This window comes from Salvia splendens, chromosome 22, assembly GCF_004379255.2.
Source record: "Salvia splendens isolate huo1 chromosome 22, SspV2, whole genome shotgun sequence".
In the NCBI taxonomy this organism is placed as follows: Eukaryota; Viridiplantae; Streptophyta; class Magnoliopsida; order Lamiales; family Lamiaceae; genus Salvia; species Salvia splendens.
Genome location: NC_056053.1, coordinates 25,105,144 through 25,124,311, shown reverse-complemented (window position 1 = coordinate 25,124,311; position 19,168 = coordinate 25,105,144). Strand labels below are relative to the sequence as shown.

Sequence of the window (19,168 nt, the reverse complement as noted above, 5' to 3'; positions counted from 1 at the left end):
CAATATCTTAGCCAACCGTTTTATGAAAAACGCTTAGAATATTTAGATGGTCATATGATTACACTTATTATATAATTATAGATTCTAGGTAATTGCAATAGTATCCAAAACTTATAACGTTTAGAGAAATTAATGGTATGATTATATTAATTACATTCTCTTAATTGATTATTAATTATTAGTATATAATTAATTTTGTAAAACGTAGAGACGGACTATAGTATAGACCTATTCACTAACTAAAATTGTTTTAATCCCAAACCAAAATTTTAAAGTCCCAAAATGTCCCCAAAACTCAACTTTTATATATGTATAGATATTTAATATCACGAACTTATATAGTTATTGCATTTTTATCATTAGTGATAAAATCCAACTATATTTCACTTATTATCAGAACAACTATTTAAATTCGTAATATTATATATCAAATTTAAAGTTCGTGTGAAAAGATAAATTTTTAAAAAGTTTCGTCGTATTAGGAGCCAATAGCCCAACATAAATATATGAATACTGTGAGTGGTTCAATTGACTGATCGAGATCAATTGTAAAATGAAAATTTGTAAACTTTATTTCAGTTCTTCCATGGTACTACTTAATTTGGTATATTTAATGTGGTACTTAAAAAAAATTAACAAAAATGAGACTAATCGCGAATTTTATTATTTTATTCAACCAAGTAAGCAAATAACGTAATCACAATATCATTTGAGAGCAAGTATGTGGCAAATCAATAAAATATTATCAGCATATTTGTTAATGAGAAAATTAAAAACAATATCAAAATTTATTTATTGACGACCAATCTTGGATCACTAGAATTTAATCAAAATTTATTAATTTTTAATAAATTGCTCTAATAAATACTCCATCCGTCCCCTAATAAGAGTCGCTCTTTGACCGGACACGAGTTTTAAGAAAGGTAGAGAAAAGTTGGTTGAAAAAGTTAGTGAAATGTGGGACCCACATTTTTATATTGGTTTTATAATAAAATGTGAGTGGAGTGAGTTAGTGGAATGTGAGGCCTACTACCATTTATTGTAAAAATGAAGAGTGACTCTTAATGGGGGACGACCCAAAATAGAAATTAGCGACGCTTATTCGGGGACGGAGGGAGTAACATTCTTTATTGCATAAGTACACAACAAATAAAAAGAGGATTGTTAACTTTCCCACCAAATTTTTTACAAACTCTCATTAATTCTATATACCTATTCACCATATCATTTAATGACTTAACGACAAATATATAATAGGACACAAATGATGTGATATTTTAGAGTTCTTAATCAATGTATAAAGATTATAAAGTTCAATTATTTTAACTCTAATAATACTACACTACTGCAAGAATACAGTATCGTAGTAGTATTTCAAGTGTCGATCCACAGGGAGGCGAGATTGCTTACACTTAATATGACTACACAAAGTATAAAAAGATTTTGTTTTGATTTTGAGATGGTTAACTAACTTAAGCTACTGAAATGAGATTTTTGACACGAGAAAGACAGGTCACTCCAAGTTGCTCACTAAGCTTGCGTTGTTTTACACCATTTACAACGAAACATACGACGGGATTATAATTATCAACCTAATCGCGTGCACTGAACATGTCTACGACGTATAGTTCACAGTCAGCTGAACACTTGTTCCATGAACCAACTTTCAACGACATTTAATTCCTGCGGATGCGCGGGAATAAATGTCGTCTACTATAATCACTTACCTAATCCACTATCAATTTATCCCCTGAACAGTTCTAAATCGAAAGCATACCAACAAACGATCAATCCTAAGCTATGTTAAAGAGACAATAGTTAAGATTTAACAACACTACATCATTAGCCAAAAACGTAGCATTTTAATTATCAAACACATTGTTGGTATCAAACATACGATTCAAGGTGTTAAAACAAATACACAAGCCTAGATTACAACTCGGAGCAACAAAGAGAGCCTAGCCTATACACATGGTAGAATGTAGAAATAAAACCATAGGTGTGATGCTCTCGTCGAGTGGAGTCGGGATTCGGGAATGGATGGTCGGAATAATGGCCGGAATGCCTTCCTTCTCTTCTTCCTCTCCTCCTTTCTCTCCCTCTGTCTTTTTCTCTGTCTCGTTCCCCTTTCTCTAATTCATTTTCCCAGCCTTTTTAATCCTTCAACCGCTGGGTCAACTGCAAAATCGCAGTTACGCGACTAAAACGCCCGACCGGGCGAATTCAAAGGAAGTAATCGCCCGACCGGGCGAAAGGCTACTGCATGGCCTCGCGGGAAACGCCCGACCGGGCGTTTAGTTGAAATCAGAACGCCCGACCGGGCGAACTTTCTGGACTCCGCATGCACAATATGGAAACGCCCGACCGGGCGTTTAGCGACATCAAAACGCCCGACCGGGCGAACTCTCTGGAATCTCAGCTATGCATTTCCGACGAACTTCCAGCTTCTAACACCCGAAACTACACTCAAAGCACGACTTGGTGAGTTATAATTAACATGAAATCCGGGGTAAAGAATAGGAAATAAGCTTCGCATCAAATACCCCCAAACTTAAGCTCTTGCTCGCCCCGAGCAAGGTACATTTTTTAGCACAAAAACTCAACGCAAGTCTACCCCGCAGAGAAATTTTCATCACAAAGAATCATGTAGGGACGTGAGTGACAAAATCTAAACCCCCAACATTTCCAATCGAGATTTCCCACTCTTAAGAACAATCACTCATCCCCCTAGAACGTCAAGTTAAGGTGCACTTCAAAATAAGTCCAAGCATGCGATCAAACAACTCAAACCATCATCATTGACTCATTAAGCAATACTAACCACATAGACTCACAGATTTCAAATCGAACCTCTTTAACTCTACCAAGTTCTTTACACAACATCCACAAGCATCAACGATAAGGTCCAAGGTCTTATTTCAAGGTTGTAATGGGGCTAGGGACGAGGTAGGATAAGTATGGATAGTGAGCTCAAAGGCTACACATTTGAGTGCCAAAATCTTCCCTCCTACAACTTCCTTCCAAAGATTAACCAACGAAAAATTACAACCAAACCCACACTCCCCCAAACTTGAGATCTATTCCAGACGAGATTACACAAACAAACATAGAAGCTCTATCTTTATTTCATCAACTTATTCCTTTTTTTTTGTTTTTGTAAAGACCTCGACTTTTGTGAATTTGGAGGTCGTCTTTTTCTTTTTCTTGTTTTTTTTTTCTTAGAACTTCATTCTTTTCACCTTCTATCAAGTCTAGAAATGTCTACTCTTTACAATTCACCACCCACACTCAAACTCAAACCACAAAGCTCAACTTGTATTTAGCACCCAAATAGTAGCAAGGTCTATCGATGAGGCTAAAATTAGGCTTATTTCAGTGGCTAAGTGTTTGGCTAAGTGTTTACACAAAGAATAAGAAATTAAGCTCAAGGTGGCTTCTAGGGGATCATTTGATGGACTAGGCATGTGATCATTTGGCCATGGAGTTCATCCTAGTGCCTTGTCCTCCCAAATCGTTAACACAAACGAACGCAAGCACTTCACTCGATAAAGCAAATCAATCCAAAATAATTTCCACAAGTCATGCGATTTTCATACTCTCCTCAACTTAAGAAATCGGATGTAATCACAACATGCTCTTTCAAATAAATTCATGCACCCATTCCATTCATCCTAAGCTTCAAAGATCAAGTAAGATCAAGCAAGATTTCCTAACCAGAAAGCCGAAGATAAAGCATGCACCCGTCAACTACATAGATTCAAAACATCTTTATCACGCAAAACACCCAAAAAACATACATCACAAATCATTCATAACCCCCCCAAACTTGAATGCATCATTGTCCTCAATGCATGCAAAGAAGACAAATAAAGTAAAGGGAAAGGAAACTCCCCCAAACTTGGCATGACGTCCATAGTGCATTCGGGTGGGAGGGTGGGTGTAAAAATCCTTTGGAGGTGTGCTTCCTCCTAAGCTCCAATCCTAACTCCCAGTTGCTCCTACAAAAAGAACAAAAACTACAAAAAGAAACACTCAATTCAAAATAAATGTTGGAGGAAAGAATTGAGCAAACAAAACCTCCAACATATGAAATCAAAAATAAAAACAAAAAAAAACTTGGGTTGCCTCCCAATCAGCGCCTTTGTTTATAGTCGTTGGCTCGACCTTCTTCATCCTTGTCTACCTCTATCCAGGCTCCAATAGGCGCTTCCCCGCCTTCTCTTGCTTGATCACCACATTCTCTCCATCTACTCGAAACATGACCGTATTTGTCTTGGTCTCTATCACAACATCACCGGTTGCTAAAAATGGCCTACCAAATAGGATAGGCATATCCTTGTCCTCTTCCATCTCTAGGACAATGAAGTCAACCGGGAGTACAAATCTATCAACCTTCACCAAGACATCCTCGATGATACCTTTTGGTTTCACAATTGAATGATCCGCCAATTGTAGGTCAATGTCGATTGGTTCAATCCTCGCTTCTAGACCGATTGACCGTGCGGTTTTCAGAGCCATCAATGATATTCCCGAGCCTTGATCAAGTAGGCACTTTGGGAACTCCTTATCTCCCATCTCACATGGGATCACACAGCTTCCAGGGTCTCTTCTCTTTGCCGGCATCTTTCCCTTCACAAATTGTGAGCAAAATGTGCTCAATATCACCACACCATCGTCTTGTATCTTCTCCTTTTTCGCAATAAGATCCTTAAAAAACTTGGAGAATTTAGGAAAGTGTAGGAACAAATCCACCAGGGACACATCTACATTAACTTTCCTGATAATGTTCATCATCCAATCGAGTCCTTTCTCTTGAATTATTTTCCTACCCTTCTTCTTATTCTCGACTGGGAAAGGTGGTGGCGGGATAAAATCTGGAAAATTAAATGGACACTTCGGGTCCATTGCCGGACTTAGTGGATTCTTCTTGTGGATATCACTCATGGTTGACTCTTCTTTTTCTTGTTGACATTCCCTAGCTTCGGTAGTAGCCCACTCAATCCCCTCGTCCGCCCCTGCGTGCGAGGTTTGTGAGCCAAACAACTTGTCCGCCCCTGCGTGCAAGATGTTCGAGCCATTTTGTGCATCTAGCATGATTGGAGACTCAAGATCCTTTCCACTTCTTAACTTAACTGCCTTGCACTGTTCAAAACCTTTAGGATTGGGCACCGTATCACTCGGGATAGCATTAGGAATTCTTGTGTGAGATGCTGTAGCAATCTGCCCAATTTGAGTCTCGAGATTCCTCAATGTAGCCTCCATCTGACCAAACTTCTCTACCGTCCTTTCTTTGAAGCTCTCATTCTCCTTTTGACTCTTGGTCATGAAGGAGAGTATCTGTCCCTATTGATCTTCTACCGATGGCTTCTTCTCATAACCCGGGGGTTGAGTGTTTGTCCTCCATTGGTTCCCCGAGTTGTTGCTAGGACCACTTTGATTCCAGTTCGATTGCTGAGGCCTCCAATTCTGCTGATTGCTGTATTGGTTGCCTTGGTTAAACCCTTGGCCATTGTTGCCAATGTAGTTCACATCCTCGATTGGTGGTCCTTGAAGACTAGAACATTGATCAGTATGATGCCCTCCTTGACACAATCCACATCTCATCACTGCCACTGCTTGGGGTTGAGGAGTCAGTTGCAGCGATTTCACTGCCTTTGTCATCGACGACATCTGGGTGCTTATATCTGCCAATTGAGCTTCAATTGCAGATACTCTCTCTGCATCCTTTGTAGCACCGAATGTGTCTCCTCCTTTCTCCACTGCTCTCCTTGGGTTGTGCCAGTTCCGTTGATTGTTAGCCAACCTTTGGAATAAGGCTCTCACCTCCTCATGCGTTAAGTCATCCAGGTTTCCATTAGAGCCTGCAGTAACTAGTCCCGTGCCTTCATTGTTGAGTCCCTTGTAGAATTTCAAAAGGTCATGCCCCGGAGCTAGACCATGGCTCGGGCATTTCCTTATCAAGTCTGTGAATCTCTTCCAAGCTTCTGCAAAGGACTCATCATACTTTTGTTGGAAAGAAGTGATCTCTTCTCTCAATTTCTCGATCTTCATCGGGGAATTATATTCTAAGAGGAACAACGTCTTCAACTCTTGGAATGTTTCAATGTTGTAGCCCGGTATAGAGTCATACCAAGCTCTTGCTTTCTCCCTCAGAGAGAATGGGAATAAGACCCTCTTGATCAGATTGTGTTCCACATTCGGGGGTCTGTGAGAGTTCGTCAACTCGTAGAAGGCATTGAGGTGGCTCATCGGGTCTTCATCATCCCGTCCATGGAAAAGATTCCCCCCATTCACCAAACTAATGTAGTGAGGTGGAATGTTGATGTTGTTGTTCGCATAAGCAAACTCTCCGGGGTACTCAATTCCCGATCTAAGAGTGTCGCCAAACCTCACAACGGGTGGTGGGACAGCGTTGTTGTTATTATTGTCGGCCATCGACTCAGCTTCCAGATCACTGTCACTATTCTCAAACAATTGGTTATCTCTGATTGGACTCGGCGAATCCTGTTGAATTTCAAACCCGGCTGAACTTCCTGACCCTTTCCTTCTTTGATAACAGAGTAATCCGAAAGGCGGTGTACCCTGAGATCTCGTGTGCATTCACGACTTTCTTTTTTTTTTTTTATTTTATCTACACAACAGAAAATACACCAAGCACAAGCACAATATATTTCCTAATTACCGAAAGCGAGACCTCTCGACAACTTCGGGGTAAGTACTATAAAAAGTGTGTGCTTAAGTGAAAAACTAAACTACCTAAAAACTAAACTAAGAGTTAGCTAAAAATTACCTAAAAAAAAACACTCCTTCGTCTTCAAGTCCGGACGTGGTAGATGGCTATCACACCGTAGAACACGAACAAAGTACCTAAAAAACTCAAAAAGAAAAAATCAAACAAAATAAAATAAAAACTAAAACAATTAAGCATAAACAAGCTATTGCCTCCCCGGCAACGGCGCCAAAACTTGATGTGATATTTTAGAGTTCTTAATCAATGTATAAAGATTATCAAGTTCAATTATTTTAACTCTAATAATACTACACTACTGCAAGAATACAGTATCGTAGTAGTATTTCAAGTGTCGATCCACAGAGAGGCGAGATTGCTTACACTTAATATGACTACACAAAGTATAAAAAGATTTTGTTTTGATTTTGAGATGGTTAACTAACTTAAGCTACTGAAATGAGATTTTTGACACGAGAAAGACAGGTCACTCCAAGTTGCTCACTAAGCTTGCGTTGTTTTACACCATTTACAACGAAACATACGACAGGATTATAATTATCAACCTAATCGCGTGCACTGAACATGTCTACGACGTATAGTTCACAGTCAGCTGAACACTTGTTCCATGAACCAACTTTCAACGACATTTAATTCCTGCGGATGCGCGGGAATAAATGTCGTCTACTATAATCACTTACCTAATCCACTATCAATTTATCCCCTGAACAGTTCTAAATCGAAAGCATACCAACAAACGATCAATCCTAAGCTATGTTAAAGAGACAATAGTTAAGATTTAACAACACTACATCATTAGCCAAAAACGTAGCATTTTAATTATCAAACACATTGTTGGTATCAAACATACGATTCAAGGTGTTAAAACAAATACACAAGCCTAGATTACAACTCGGAGCAACAAAGAGAGCCTAGCCTATACACATGGTAGAATGTAGAAATAAAACCATAGGTGTGATGCTCTCGTCGAGTGGAGTCGGGATTCGGGAATGGATGGTCGGAATAATGGCCGGAATGCCTTCCTTCTCTTCTTCCTCTCCTCCTTTCTCTCCCTCTGTCTTTTTCTCTGTCTCGTTCCCCTTTCTCTAATTCATTTTCCCAGCCTTTTTAATCCTTCAACCGCTGGGTCAACTGCAAAATCGCAGTTACGCGACTAAAACGCCCGACCGGGCGAATTCAAAGGAGGTAATCGCCCGACCGGGCGAAAGGCTACTGCATGGCCTCGCGGGAAACGCCCGACCGGGCGTTTAGTTGAAATCAGAACGCCCGACCGGGCGAACTTTCTGGACTCCGCATGCACAATATGGAAACGCCCGACCAGGCGTTTAGCGACATCAAAACGCCCGACCGGGCGAACTCTCTGGAATCTCAGCTATGCATTTCCGACGAACTTCCAGCTTCTAACACCCGAAACTACACTCAAAGCATGACTTGGTGAGTTATAATTAACATGAAATCCGGGGTAAAGAATAGGAAATAAGCTTCGCATCAACAAACATTACTGCTGCACTGAAAAAATTGTACTATCATTCTGACAAAACACATATACTTCTTCCACGAGTTATATAATCCAAATCATCATCACTCAGTCAAGTCTTTTATTTAAATGGAGTATTGAATTCAATTATCCTCTATATTCTCATTTTGGCTTGATTGCCTATTATCTAAAGTTTGAATATATTTAAAGATAAAGATCGAAAATGGTATACTTTATGTGATCATCAACGAACACATATTTATTTTATATATTTAAAATTAAATTTTATTTATTTAAAGTTATCAAGAAAATGGAAAATTTTAGTTATAAACTACTAGTAATATCTAATCAATTTACAAACTTACCAACGTCAATAATATTTTTTAGACACTAAAATTAAAAATAAACGATGGGCTTTCTATAATTATAAATGAATAAATTGTATTTAAGATTTATTATAAAAATACCTCGTAGTTAAAATTATTAATTAAAATTACTCATGATGCTTGCACGTTTGTGGAAAAGATACTTGATGGTTTGGCGAATTTTTGATGGTGATGAATGCAGGAAAATGCAGATCACGACACAGAGATTTACGTGGTTCGATTTACTGAGGTAAATCTACGTCCACGGGAAGAAAAGAGGGCAGAGTTGTATTGCTTGATCTGTTTTCTACAGCTTACAATACAGACTTGCTATATGATCTTTTATGTCTAGAGAGCTTAACCTTTCTTTATCTGATCTGAGTTCTATTTATACATTGAACTAAGATCGTGGCTTGCATCACCACTAATGATGGTTGTGAATGTCGTGGAGGTCATGGAGATCCTGCATGGGTCCACTATCCTGCATGAGATCCTGCATGAGTCCACTATCTCTGTGCTTGATCCACTATCCTGCATGTGATCCTGCATGAGTTGACTATCTTCCAGTTCGGTCGAATACTGAGACCGAACTTCTGAACTATTGCCGAGCAGCTTTTGCCGATCTGAGAGTAGAGCTTGATTGGTCGGCTTTTACCGAGCTGTAGGCTGGGGCCGAACTCTTTGGTAATGCCGAACTGATACTCTTCCTTGGGCTTTGGGTGATGGGCCGTCACTGCTATTGGGCTTGTTTAGTACGTACTCCATCACTACCCCCCCCGAAAAGCGAAGTGAATCACTTCGGCGAAGCGAGTCACTTCGGCATTTTGGATAAAGGTACGGGGGAGGCTGACGTCAGGGGACGTGCCTTGCGCGTGACTGCATTAAATGCGACAGTAAAATCCGGCCGTTGAATCCTAAAAAGGTGGGATTCGAAACGGTGCGATGATTTTGAAATCTTCTCCGAATCTGATAAATACGCCCTTTCTTCATCCTTTGAATACTTTTGCTATTGCTTCTTCTGCACTCTGTCTCTTTTGCGTAAAAATTTCCTTCCGTTTTCAAGAATTTCTTCAGAATTTCTTCAGATTTTGCAAAGAGTAAGAACCATGTCTTCTTCTTCTTCTTCTGAGTTAGGTAGCGGTAGGAAAGGGGGCAAGGGGTCTTCTAGCCGGAAAGAGTCCGGGGAGAAGACTGTAGAATACTTTCACAGCGTCTTGAGTAAGGACACCGTGATATCTCTACACGAAAAATATCTTCTTCCCGGGGGGAAGGCGGTGGTTCCCGACAATGATCATAGGGCTAGCGACCCGCCGGAGGGTTATGCCACCGTTTACGAAGCCTGCTTAGAATGCGGGCTTCGTTTCCCTCTTCCCCCACCTTTTGTAGAGCTTCTTGATTTTTTTCAACTCCCTTTAGGTCAGGTGACTCCGAATTCTTGGAGGCACTTGTCGGCTTTTGCCGCCGAACTCCGTAGGCTAGATAAGGATCTGTCTCTGCGGGCAATCCTTAATTTTTTCCAGTTTAAAAGGAAGGGATCTTGGTTTTACTTGATCCCCTTACAGCCTTTTAGGGCCTTCTGCAAAACCAAGTGGCCGAAATGGCAAAACCGTTTCTTTTTTTATAATAGGACTTCGGCTCCGGGCTTTCCTTGGAGAGGGCCGAAGTCCGTGATCCCCCATCCTCGGTTAGAACCGTTGGCCGAGCTCGAGGGCGAGCTCAATAAGATTCCTATGATTAGGAAACAATACTCGGAAACTGAGCTCGTCAAGGGCGACCTCGTGTTCAATATCTCGTCTTCGGACGAAGAAACTGAGGGTGAGGATTTCTTTTTTATGCCTTACTGCTTTAGCGGCGAAAACTAACCTTGTTTCCTTGTTTTTCGGTAGTGAACATATTGAATAAGCTGAGCCGCAAATTCTTCGGAGTCCAAGGAGCCGGAGAGGCCGAAAACCACCAGCTCGGCGTCTGATGCCGAGAGGACTCCGAAGAGGCAAAAAACCTCTTCGGATCCGAAGAAGCCGGAGTCGACTTCGGCAAAGGGGAAGGGGAAGGCCCAGAAGCCCCCAAGAGCGTCGGAGAGAGACATCGTCATGGGGCCCCCTTCGGAAAATGTCTGTGAGCCGTTTTTATGGCCCACGGACTTCGCCGAGGTGAATTCTCTTCTTGATTTTCTGGCCTTGCTTTTTTCCTGTATTTTTGGTGCCCTCTGTTGACTTTTTTCTTTATCCATTTTCAGAGGAACGATATGCTCTCCAAGCTCGTCGCCGTTGAACTCTCCAAAGCGTCCAACGACTATGCTGAGATGCAGAGGAAGTTGGCGGCTGCTTGTCACCGGGCCGAGCAGGCTGAGGCAAACTTTGAGAAAGCCAGAGCTGCTAGGATTTCGGCCCAGGATGAAGCTCAGTTTGCCAAAAACCAGCTCGTCATCCAGCGAGAGCAGACGAAACGGAGGGATGCTGCCGCCGTGGTTGCCCAAGGGGAGGTTCTCCGTGCTTTCGCGGAGAAACTCTTTCTGAGCAACCAATTTTCAGCCTTTGTCGGTGATCTGCTGAAACTGATGACCGATAAAGCCGAGCAGGGTCCCGAAGTCATCCTGCCGCTGTACGGCCGAGAGATAGCAGCTCGGCTTCAGAGTCTGCCGGTGCTTGAGGAGCTTGCTTCGTCCTCGGTCCTGCTTTCTGCGGACCAAGTTCGTAGTTGCCGAGCTGACCGCGATGAGAATATGGAGGCTATCTTTGCCTCCATAGGGTCAGTTTCACCCGCTCCAATTTTCCATGGAGAGGGTGAGACCGAGCAGCATGAGCGGCAGACCGGCGATGAGCAGGCCGAGCAGGAGGCGCAGCAGATCGGCTACGGTGGCGCTGAGCAGGCTGGGGAGAGCAGGGAGGCCGAGGCTGGAGCTGAAGCAGACAAGGAGAAGGAAGTTGAACCTCACCGAGAAGGCGGAGACGAAGCTGGCGGAGTATGATTTCGTCTCCCTTCTCTTAGTTTAGTTTCTTCCTTCTTGTAAAACGGCCTTGAAGCCCTTGTGTAGAAAAAATTTTTTCTTATGAATGAAAAAATTCTTCTTTCTGCTCTTGTGTCTTCGTATAACCTTTCGTACTCTCTTTTACTCCTGTTGTGGTTTACTACCTGCTCAGTAATCTGAAATGCCGAACTGACATAGCTGCTTTATATTCTGAACTCTTAAGGAGCTGGAGGTACTTCACTGGAAGCGGCTGTACTCTTCGGCTTTAGACGAAGCTGAGAAAAGAGCCATAGCTGACCAGGTGAAGAATGACGAACTCTTGGCTCGTTCAGTGAAGCTGGAGGCCGACAATAAGGACTTAGAGTCCGAAAAGAAAGATCTGGAGGCCGAGCTGAATACCGCCGTCGCTGAGAGGACTGCGTATGAGGATTTCATCTGCAGGCGCGGGGGAATGACCATCTCTGAAGTTCAGGAACGAGTTGACGAACTGTGGGAGGAATATCATGTACTCCGGAGGAACAATGCGCTGGAGAGCTCGGCTTGCCAACAAGTCGTGAAATCATTGCGGCGCTGGGCTTCTCGGTACGACATCATTCTTTCCCGGCGTCCCTCAATCGAGAGATTCCTTAGGCATTTCCCGTCAACAGATGGTCACACTCCAGCTCAAACCCCTGATTCACTTGCTCAAAACCTTACTCCAAGTCAGCAACGAACTCAGGAACAGCCGGAAACGTCAAGACGAGAACGGACTCAGGAGCAACCGGAAACGTCAAGACAAGGACGGACTGAAGTTCGTAGAGGAGCTGTGATTATGAGTGAGCAAGATCAACAAATGCTTCGTGAAGAGACTCTTCGCCGCCGAGGTGCTAGAGCTTCTCGGGCTCAGGGAAGAGGCGGTAGGTCGATTAGAGCATCTCGTCGACCTGCTTATTCTTCAGCTGCCGAGAACGCCCGAACTCGGCTTCACGAGGATTTTGTGAATAGATGGCTCAACTTTAGCAACCAGGGACAGTAGAATAGTCCTTTGTAATAGCGTAACGCCTTCTCGTAGGGCAGCGGAGTTGTATGCCGAACAAGTTTTAATAAATGAAATCTTCATTTCGCTTCTATCACTGCGTATTTACAGCTCAGCGAAAAAATTTCATCGTGCTCGTCCTCGGTCTTATGAAGTAAACTTCTTTGACCGGACTCGTCCTCGGTCTTATGAAGTAAGCTTCTTTGACCGGACTCGTCTTTGGTCTTATGAAGTAAACTTCTTTGACCGGACTTAGTCCTCGGTCTTATGAAATAAACTTTTTTGACCGGACTCGTCTTTGGTCTTATGAAGTAAACTTCTTTGACCGGACTCGTCTTTGGTCTTATGAAGTAAATTTCTTTGACCGGACTAAGCTTGTGTCCTAATTTGGCGAGTTTTATCACTCGGATCGGACTTTCCCTTGTCCTAATTTGGCGAGTTTTATCGCGTGGATCGGACTTTACCTTGTCCTAATTCGGCGAGTTTTATCGCGTGGATCGGACTTTCCCTTATCCTAATTCGGCGAGTTTTATCGCGTGGATCGGACTTTCCCTTTGTTGCAGTTCGTTTCAGACGAACTGCTTGTTTCTTAAGCCGAATTGTGGTCTTGTATCCTCTTTAGAAGCTTGGACTCACAATCGTTGGCTTATTGTTGCAGTTCGTTTCAGACGAACTGCTTGTTTTTTAAGCTGAATTGTGGTCTTGTATCCTCCTTAGAAGCTTGGACTCACAATCGTTGGCTTATATATGTTCTAAAAAGGGGATCAGCCTTTGAAGAACAAGATACCTCAGTAACATTTGTAAGAGACGACACGCACATAGACAGACAAAACACACCTAGACAAACAAGACGCACATAAACGAACGAGACGCACATAGACAAACAAAAAGCACATAGACAAAGTAAAAAAACAAAGAAAACATATACCTCTAGGACCGAACTAGACACAAGACGGACTGACCGGACTGTCTCTTACAAATGGAACTTCTTGAGGTTGGAAATGTGCCATGTTCGGGGTACTTGTTCTCCTGACATGTGAGTCAATTTGTAAGACCCTTTGCCGAGGACTTCTGACACCCGATATGGACCTTCCCATGTGGGTTCGAGCTTGCCCAGCTTTTCTGCTCGGCTTACTTCGTTGTTTCTCAAGACAAGATCTCCCACTTGAAATTGCAGCTTTTTCACCCTTTGGTTATAATACCGGGCTACTTGCTCCTTGTACTTGGCTGCTTTTATGCAGGCCAATTCTCTTCTTTCTTCGGCCAGATCTAGTTCGGCTCTCAGTCCGTCATCATTCATTTCTGAGGAGAAATTTAGAGTTCGGGGACTGGGTACGCCGATCTCAACCGGAATCACGGCTTCAGCGCCGTATACCAGACTGTACGGAGTTTCACCGTTGGAAGCTTTGGGTGTAGTTCGGTAGGACCATAGGACTTGAGGGAGATTTTCTACCCATTGTCCTTTGGCTTGTTCTAACCGAGCTTTCAACCCTTTCACCAAGATACGGTTTGTTACCTCCGTTTGTCCGTTTGCTTGTGGGTGGGAGACCGAAGTGAACCGCTGTTGAATATTCAGCTCTTGGCACCAATTCTTGAATGTCTTGTCGGTGAACTGAGTCCCGTTATCCGAAATGAGGATGTGGGGTAAGCCAAATCGGCACACTATGTTCTTCCAGACGAAATCCAGTGCCTTCGAGCTCGTTATCGTAGCTAATGGTTCAGCTTCTACCCACTTTGTAAAGTAATCCACGGCAACGATAAGGAATTTCATTTGCCGAGGAGCTTGTGGTAGTGGTCCCACTATGTCTATGCCCCATTGCATAAAAGGCCAAGGGCTTTGCATAGCATATAGATCGGTCTGCGGCATCTTTGGGATATTTGCATGGATTTGGCACTTCGTGCATGTCTTGACGAGCTGTACTGCGTCTTGTACCAAAGTTGGCCAATAATACCCCCATCTCAGAACTTTTTTAGCTAAAGCTCTAGCTCCGATGTGGCTACCGCAAGATCCTTCATGAACTTCTCTAAGGATGTAGTCCGTCTCTTCTGGCCCTACACATCGCAATAACGGTTGAAGGTAGGACTTTCTGTATAGGACTCCTCCATGAAGTTCGTACCGAAGGGCTCGGCATGTGATTTTCCGAGCTTCTCTCTTATCCTCGGGCAGTTGTCCTTGATCTAGATACTGTAAGATCGGCGTCATCCAGTTCGGCGAGCTGGCTACTGAAAGTACCTCAGCTTCATCAATGCTTCTGTGCATCAATTCCTCCACCTTTGAACTTGGATATGAGGCTAACTTACTTAAAATATCTGCTCGGCTGTTTTCCGCTCTGGGAATGCGGATTATCCGAAAATAAGAGAAACTTCGACTAATGCTTTGCGCTTTGTCCCAATATTTCCTCATCCTCTCATCACGGGCTTCACTTCTACCCAACATGTGATTCACTACGACTTGTGAATCACAATGGATTTTGAGAGACTTGATAAATAGACTTTGCGCTAGCTTGAGTCCGGCAAGGAGAGCTTCGTATTCGGCTTCATTATTAGTAGTTGGGAATAAGAACCGAAGTGAGTAAGTTACCTCGTGTCCGTCGGGAGCGATAAGTAAAATACCAGCTCCACTTCCCGTTTTATTCGAAGCTCCATCTACGAATCCGCTCCAGCAGTCCGGTGGCTCTACTTCGGATTCCAGGGGCTGTGCTAGTTCGGCATTGGTAGAATTTTTCTGTTCGGCAATGACAGGGGTTGCTTGATCGAACTTTGCTTCTGCAAGAAAATCTGCCAAGGCTTGTCCCTTGATGGCTTTCCGAGGTAGGTATTCGATTGAGTGTTCTCCCAACTCTATGGCCCATTTGGCGATTCTGCCTGATGCTTCTGGCTTGGTCAAAACTTGCCGAAGTGGAAGATCGGTTAAGACGCATACCTTGTGAGCATAGAAATATGGCCGCAGTCTCCTTGCTGCATTTACTAATGCCAGAGCAATTTTTTCCAGAGGTTGATACCTTGTTTCTGGACCTCTTAATGCTCGGCTTGTAAAGTAGATGGGAAGCTGCTTTAGGCCTTCTTCTCGTACAAGCACCGCGCTAATGGTCTGATCCGATGCCGCTAAGTATAAGAATATCACTTCAGCATCTGTTGGAGCAGAGAGAATAGGAAGCTCGGCTAAATAACTTTTGAGCTCGTCAAAAGCCTTTTTCTGCTCGACTCCCCACTCAAACTTTGGTGCCTTCTTTAACACTTTGAAGAATGGCATTTGCTTTTCGGCTGCTTGGGAAAGGAATCTATTCAGTGCGGCTAGACATCCAGTTAGCCTTTGCACATCATGTATGGACTTCGGCATTGCCATGTTCTGAACAACTTGAACTTTTAGCGGATTTGCCTTGAGTCCTTCCTTTGAAACCCAACAACCTAGAAACTTTCCCGAATCTACCAAAAAGGTACATTTTTGGGGATTGAGTTTGAGGTTGGCTTTTCGGAGCACGTCGAGGGTGGACTTGAGATTGTCTTCGTACTCCGAAGTGCTTCTGCTTTTAACGACTATGTCGTCAACATACACTTCAACCTCCTTTCCGATCAAATGCCGAAAAAGCTTATCTACCATCCTTTGATATGTGGCTCCGGCATTCTTTAAACCGAACGGCATTTTTTTATAAGCAAAGATGCCGAAGTCAGTAATGAAAGCCGTTTTTGGAGCATCATTCTCATCCATTAAGACTTGGTGGTAGCCTTTGTACAAATCAAGAAAACAGAAAATTTCGAAGCCGATCAAAGCTTCTACTTTTTTGTCTATGTTCGGAAGGGGATAGCAATCTTTAGGACAGTGCTTGTTTAGATCGGTAAAATCTATGCACATCCGCCATCCTCCTTCTTTTTTCTTGATCATCACAGGATTGGCCACCCAAGAGGGATATTTCACCTCGAATAATACATCCGCTTTCAGTAATTGGCGGACTTCGTCATGGATGACTTGATTTCTTTCTGCCGCAAAGAGTCTTTGCTTCTGTTTTATAGGCCGGACTGATGGATCAATATTTAACCGATGAGTGATTACCTCAGAGGGCACTCCGGTCATGTCCAACGGAGACCATGCAAAGACATCTTTGTACTCCTTGAGGAGCTGGATGGTCTTTTCTCGGAGTAGAGGCGTTCCCGCGAAACCGATCTTGACCGTTCTGGATGGATCATCTTCGTATAACTGAATGGTCATTGAGTTCGGCTCTGGTGTGACTTCGGTCATTTCGCTTGCCTCTGACTCCGGCTGCTGTGATTGCTATGCTTGATGATGCCGATCTGATTGCTCGGCACTTTTAAGCGCAATCTGCAGACACTCTTTTGCTCTCTTTTGATCACCTCGGATGACCGCTATCCCCCCTTTAGTGGGGAGCTTGATGGTGAGATGATAAGTAGAGCAAACGGCCCGAACTGCGTTGAGCCAGTCTCTTCCCAGGATGATATTGTACGGAGACCGAGCTTTTACCACAAAGAACTCGATCATCGTACTGGAGCTTGTAGGCGCTTTTCCCACCGTGATCGGAAGGCTGATAATACCTTCAGGGCGGGTGTCCTCCTGGGCGAAACTTTTCAGAGGAAGTGGTGCCGGACTAAGCCGAGCTGGATCCACTTCTAGTTTATCGAAACATTCTTTAAAAAGAATGCTGACTGACGCTCCTGTATCCACAAACACTCTGTGGATCAGTTTGTTTGCCACTCCGGCTTGGATGACAATAGCGTCTTGATGAGGAGAGATGGCCGGGACGGGATCTGCATCTGAAAATGTAATCACTTCGTCCTGCTTCAGCCTTTTATGCGTTGGCTCCTCTCGATTGGAGCCTCTGCGCTCTGACTTCAGGGACGATTTAGTCTTCCCGGCAGGGAGAGCATCAATAGTCAGGATTACTCCATCATATTGCTGCTCGTCATCGTCTTCGGGATCCTGTTGCCTTTTCGGATCCTGAGGAGCGCAGTTCGCACCTCTCTGCTTTTTGTTCTTTTTCGGCTGCTTGCTTTGGTATTTTTTTAATGTCCCTGCTTTCACAAGAGCATCAATACCTGCAGCCAAATGTCGGCACTCCTCGGTATCGTGACCGTGGTCTTGATGGAAGGAGCAATATTGATCCTGAGGTCGACGCGCGGCCGATTTCGTCATCCGCCTTGGCTTTTCGAACATATCGGAATGCAGTTCGAAAATTTCCGCTCTTGACTTGTTCAATGGTACGAACTGAGCGGGCGGCTTCTCAGGATTGAGACGTGGCCCCAATCGGTCTTGCACCGGAGTCCTTTGAATCCTTTCAAAAGGAGTTCGGCGAGGATGTCCCTGATCGCCAAAAGGAGTTCGGCGAGTTTGTCCCTGATCGCTGTGATCGGGCTTCCTCCTGTCTCCTCGGGATGAGCTGTCTAAAGACCGTTTGCGACGGTCTGCCTCATCGGCACGGGAGAACTGGTCCGCAATGTCCCACATCTGTTGAGCTGTTTGCGGACTGCATTCCACGAGCTTTCTGTAGAGAGCTCCGGGCAGGATTCCATTTTGGAATGCCGAAATGACAAGTAGATCATTGAGATCTACTTGTAGGCATTCCTTGTGGAATCTTGTCATAAAGTCGCTGATCTTTTCGTCGCGACCTTGACGTATAGAAAGCAGCTGAGCCGAAGTGATTCGGGCTTCCGCTTTCTGAAAGAACCTCCTGTGGAAAGCATCCATTAGATCTCGGTAAGATCTAATGCTGCCTTGGGGGAGGCTATCGAACCACCTTCTCGCGTTCCCGATAAGCAGCTCGGGGAACAGCTTGCACATATGGACCTCATTGAGACCCTGGTTCGCCATATTATACTGATAGCGTCCCAGGAAGTCATGAGGATCCACCAACCCGTCATAAGTCATCGACGGAGTTCGGTAGTTCTGTGGCAAGGGAGTTCGGGTGATATCGTCCGAGAACGGAGTCTTCAATGCTCCGTACATGGCGAACCCGATATCTCTTCGGTATGGAGGAGATGGAGTTCTCCTGTGATTCCGGTACCGAGGAGGAACAGGAACATGTCGGGGTTGAGGATTCTTCTTCCTGGAAGACACGGCACTACTGCGGTAGTGACTTTCATGTCTGGATGAGGAAGGAGAATCCACCGTTTTCGTCTTCGGCTCTTGGCTCTTTTGCAGGAAGACTAAGAACTCATCCTGCTTCTCAGCCAAGAACAGCTTGACAGCCTCATTCAAATCAGGCTGCTGGGAAGACTCGGTGTGTGGACCTTTTGAGCGGCTTGTTCCTTCATCGTGAAAACTGGAAGTAGATGTCTCCCGAGGCTGTTTTCCGGACCTGCGGGCTGGACTAGCTTCCTCATGGTTTTCACGAACGGTATTACGGGTAGTATGTGATCTGGTATGCATTTTTTTGGGGTGAAAAAAGGGTCAAAAATTCGCTTTATCACAAATTTGGTTCTCTGTTTCCCACAGACGGCGCCAGTGATGGTTTGGCGAATTTTTGATGGTGATGAATGCAGGAAAATGCAGATCACGACACAGAGATTTACGTGGTTCGATTTACTGAGGTAAATCTACGTCCACGGGAAGAAAAGAGGGCAGAGTTGTATTGCTTGATCTGTT

At 43.8% G+C, this 19,168-nt stretch overlaps 1 protein-coding gene and 1 non-coding gene across 2 annotated transcripts; one reads left to right on the top strand and one right to left on the bottom strand.

Moving 5' to 3' along the window:
- Window positions 1-4,185: 4,185 nt before the first annotated feature.
- On the bottom strand, window positions 4,186-5,325 carry LOC121786973. Its single transcript, XM_042185563.1, has one exon. It carries the CDS (start codon window positions 5,323-5,325, stop codon window positions 4,186-4,188), a length of 1,140 nt encoding a protein of 379 aa, XP_042041497.1.
- A 607-nt stretch (window positions 5,326-5,932) lies between these two features.
- On the top strand, window positions 5,933-6,039 carry LOC121788118. The gene has a single exon (XR_006047570.1). It is a non-coding gene; the product is annotated as a small nucleolar RNA R71 (small nucleolar RNA).
- Window positions 6,040-19,168: the final 13,129 nt, after the last annotated feature.

Coding starts and splice junctions, on each gene's coding strand:
- LOC121786973 (XM_042185563.1), bottom strand. CDS start 5,325: ATGACCAAGAGTCAAAAGGAGAATGAGAGCTTCAAAGAAAGGACGGTA.